Genomic DNA, 3,799 nt, shown 5'->3' with positions numbered 1-3,799 from the left:
CATATATAAATTAACACACCCTCTACCCACACTGGTAATCCTTTCATATATAGAACGTTAACCCTTCAAGGAGAGAGAGAGAGAGAGAGCTCCCAAGCAAAGACAGGGAACACCAAGGGAAAAACACTGATTATTTGACCATGGCAGAAGAGTTTCATGCCGGAATTTGTGGAGGGACATGGTGGAATTCGTCGAAAAGCATGTTTAGCGGGTGTTCTTCGCCGTGTTCTGCGGGGATTGCTGACATGGGAAGCTTCGGATCATGGGGTGCTGACATGGTGGACACCAAGGCTGCAAGGTCTTGTGATCAGGAGTCTAACAACTCGGTTTCTGATAGCTCTATTGTTTTCCAGGGTGCTCATCAGAAGCCTCAGCAGGCTGATTCGGATAGTGGTGGCAGCAGTATTTTGATTGATTCTACTTTACAAATGATGGGTTTTGGCCTTTCTTCATCGACAACATCGGATTGGAACCAATCTTTGCTGTAAGTTTCGATGTGTTTGTGTTATGATGATAACTGGTTTTAGTATTCATTTTTATTAATTATTTGATTAATTAGATGTGAATTTTAAAGGAAGACTGAAGACCTTATAGTCCAAAGCTTCAACCACAAGTTTAAAGGGAGAATATTTAAAGACTTTTTTGCTTCCTTGGTTAATAATAGTCATCTGGAAAAGGAAGTCAATATGATCAATCAATTAAATGCTTAATTATTAGCAAAAAATTCTCTACATCAATTGAATATATGCTTTTTGTTTTTGTCCTTGTGCCTGCAGTCGGAGTAATGGGAGAACAGAGAGTTATAATTCAATTCTTCAAGAAGATATTAATTCAAGGTTGAGTTGTCGGCAAGAGACAGGCATGGATTCTTCTCAAATCCAAAAGAATTGGAGTCCGAAGACCTATGCAAGCCCCGGGGAAGATTCCTCCATTACTACCTTCAAGCCAATCAATCAAGATTTTTCTGTAACCAAGTCCGGTGACAGTACACCAGCATGCCAGGGATTATCAGCTGGGTTTCCAATGGGTTCAGCATCGTACGGGTACCCATCAACAGTACTGTTACAAAGTTTGTTCGAACCTGATCCTCAACCTCAACAATCACTTCTCAACAACCGGTCAATCAACTATATGTCTGCCCCAGCCACTTACGGGGCAAACGCCAATGAATTATCATCACCTCCATGGCCAAAACTAGCTCCTTGCTTGAGGCCATCATTGCCAAAGCAGCAGCAGCCCAGTAGCTTGCACTTCTCCAACAACACACCCTTCTGGAACGCCTCTTCCACTGGCCTGAGCGACGTTAAAGCCAGCTTTTTACCCTCACCGCAATCACAATTCCTTGCACAAACATTTGACGAGAAACCTAATTGCCCCAGCCTGACGATAAAGGTAAATAAACAAAGTTTGATTACACATATACGAAGTATACTTCTTCTTCATCATGTTCATGTCTTGGATCCAGGGCTAGGGTTTCCGGGACAATTTTGACTCATTTATTTTATGTTATGGATTTTGGTATTACAGACGAACACTGAAGAAGTTCGAGACTCGATGAAGAAAGGAAGTAGTGAACCTCCATTTAAGAGGCCAAGAATTGAAACGCCATCGCCATTACCAACTTTCAAGGTACCACTATCTAAATCTTGACCCAAGTTCCTTTTACTGGTGGGATCTTATCGTTTATTCAAAACAATTAGATAATAATTTAAACTAAGCAATTTTTTTATGATCAGGTTCGGAAAGAGAAGCTAGGGGACCGAATCACTGCGCTCCAGCAATTGGTTTCACCTTTCGGAAAGGTGAATTTTTGGATTTTTCTTCTTTTTGATATACTCGGAAGAGTATAATTGAGAGCTTTCTCTTACTTTTTATCTTGGCTTTTGGGTTAATGTGTACCTTACCCTTTTCTTTTTTTCAGACTGATACTGCTTCAGTTCTCCATGAAGCCATCGAATACATCAAGTTCCTCCATGACCAAGTAAATGTATGTTCCACTCTCTTCTTCTTTTTAAATAAGATCAAATCAGTAAACCCTAACTTATTGTTTAGATGAAGACAAACATACTCTCTAGAGAGTTCTCAATATGGACTGAAAGATAATGTTATTTTTACGTAATTTCAGGTTTTAAGTACACCATATATGAAGCAGGCAGCAGCAGCTTCCATACAACAACAACAGGTGTTAAAAAAAAAACAGACTTTGATGATACTAATAACTATATACCAATTATACTATTTGAATAAATAATGCAGTAATTGTCTCATTCTGATACTTGAAAACATGGTTGTGTACTTTGTTTTTGCAGAGTCCTGATAAGTTGAAAGAGCCAGAAGGGCCAAAGCAAGATCTAAGAAGCCGGGGGCTGTGTCTGGTGCCGATCTCCAGCACATTCCCAGTTGCTAACGAGACCACAGCTGACTTCTGGACGCCGACGTTTGGTGGAACTTTCAGGTAGAGAAGACAACTAAATAAAAGAAGCTAAAGGAGTTTGTGTACAACTGTTAGCTAGTAGATTATATATGATTAATTATCAGCTCCCCTGCCATAACTTCAATTTTTAGAACAAAAAGAAAAAGTGAAGGAAACTTAGAAGGCTACAATTGCTTTGCTGTACCCGTCTCGAGAAAAAGCTAAAGAAAACAAAGAAAAAGGAGGTGAGGCTCCAAAGATGGACAGAGACGACAATGTGCTGGACTGCTGGCCCAGCTACAAGCAGAATGATGTATAGCTAGCAAATGATTAGGAACCCAACCCTTTAAAAAGAACCAAAAACAAAAGGATAAGCATAGGTTTTTTCTTCTTCTTTTTTCAATAAACTAAGTACTATTAACTACATTTGGAGGTGATTATCAACAGGAACAAGTGCTAAATTCAGCGAAAATCGACATGAATTAACTCATACTACTTAGATTATTTCTATTTTTGTTTGTTGTTATAATCTATGTTGTTGATGCTAGTAGCTGAATTTAGCAGATGGGGTTTAAATTTAAGAGCCCTTTTTGTTCCTGTTGAGTATGTTGTCTAGGGCAGCCACCCCCCCCCTTTCTTTATCATTTGTAAGAACAGAACAAAAAAAAAAGGAGAAAATTAAATAAAAAAGAGATTATATTATTTTGGAATTTCTTGTTGTTCAAAGAGTAGGAGTGAGTGGAGCTCACTTGATTGAGTTTTCAACTTTTTCAGTGTTTTTTCTTTTTTACTTTAAAATAGTTTTGGAAATGTGCTAGTGGAAGTCAGAGGGCGGCCCACTGTTCCTACTTTTAGGGTTTCTTCATTATTTGATTGAAAGAGAGAGAGAGAAAAGAGAACGAAAATTTTATCTCACTGGGGGGGCATGAAGAATGCTTTTGTTTGGAGGAGTACTGACCACACTGAAGGTGAAATATTTTCATTCATTTTTTTAATTCCATGTTGAAGATAAGGCAAAAATGGGCAAGCTAGCTATTGGTTTTATTATTATTATTATTATTATTATTGGTCTAATAAGAGGCAAAGATAATTAATAAGCTAGGATCCTTTTTGTGTTGTTGTGGGTACTAGATATACTTGTGAAAGGTATTAATTTTTGACATTTCATGTGTGTGACATTAAGGTAATTGACTTGCTCCTGATAGTTGTAATTAAGAATTCTTTGATCACTTGCTAAAACTTGCTTAACACATAATCTCTTTGTAATCATTATATGCTACCTCTACACTACTTTGGATTAGCATCACTTTTTCTTCAGTTTTGTGATGTAGATTTTTCAACAACTTTATCCTACATGAATAGGAGCAAAGCATAATGCAATAGTAA

General features: G+C 37.8%; 1 protein-coding gene across 1 annotated transcript; it reads left to right on the top strand.

The window, feature by feature from the left end:
* LOC18597015 (transcription factor bHLH112) lies at nucleotides 1-2,989 on the top strand. The gene is made up of 7 exons (XM_007025824.3): nucleotides 1-484; nucleotides 777-1,392; nucleotides 1,528-1,629; nucleotides 1,737-1,802; nucleotides 1,922-1,987; nucleotides 2,126-2,182; nucleotides 2,310-2,989. Exons 1-7 carry the CDS (start codon nucleotides 141-143, stop codon nucleotides 2,457-2,459), a joined length of 1,401 nt encoding a protein of 466 aa, XP_007025886.3. The 5' UTR covers nucleotides 1-140; the 3' UTR covers nucleotides 2,460-2,989.
* Nucleotides 2,990-3,799: the final 810 nt, after the last annotated feature.

This window comes from Theobroma cacao, chromosome 6 (genome assembly GCF_053813885.1).
Source record: "Theobroma cacao isolate CCN51 chromosome 6, ASM5381388v1, whole genome shotgun sequence".
In the NCBI taxonomy this organism is placed as follows: Eukaryota; Viridiplantae; Streptophyta; class Magnoliopsida; order Malvales; family Malvaceae; genus Theobroma; species Theobroma cacao.
This window is presented reverse-complemented; position numbering and strand designations above follow the sequence as displayed.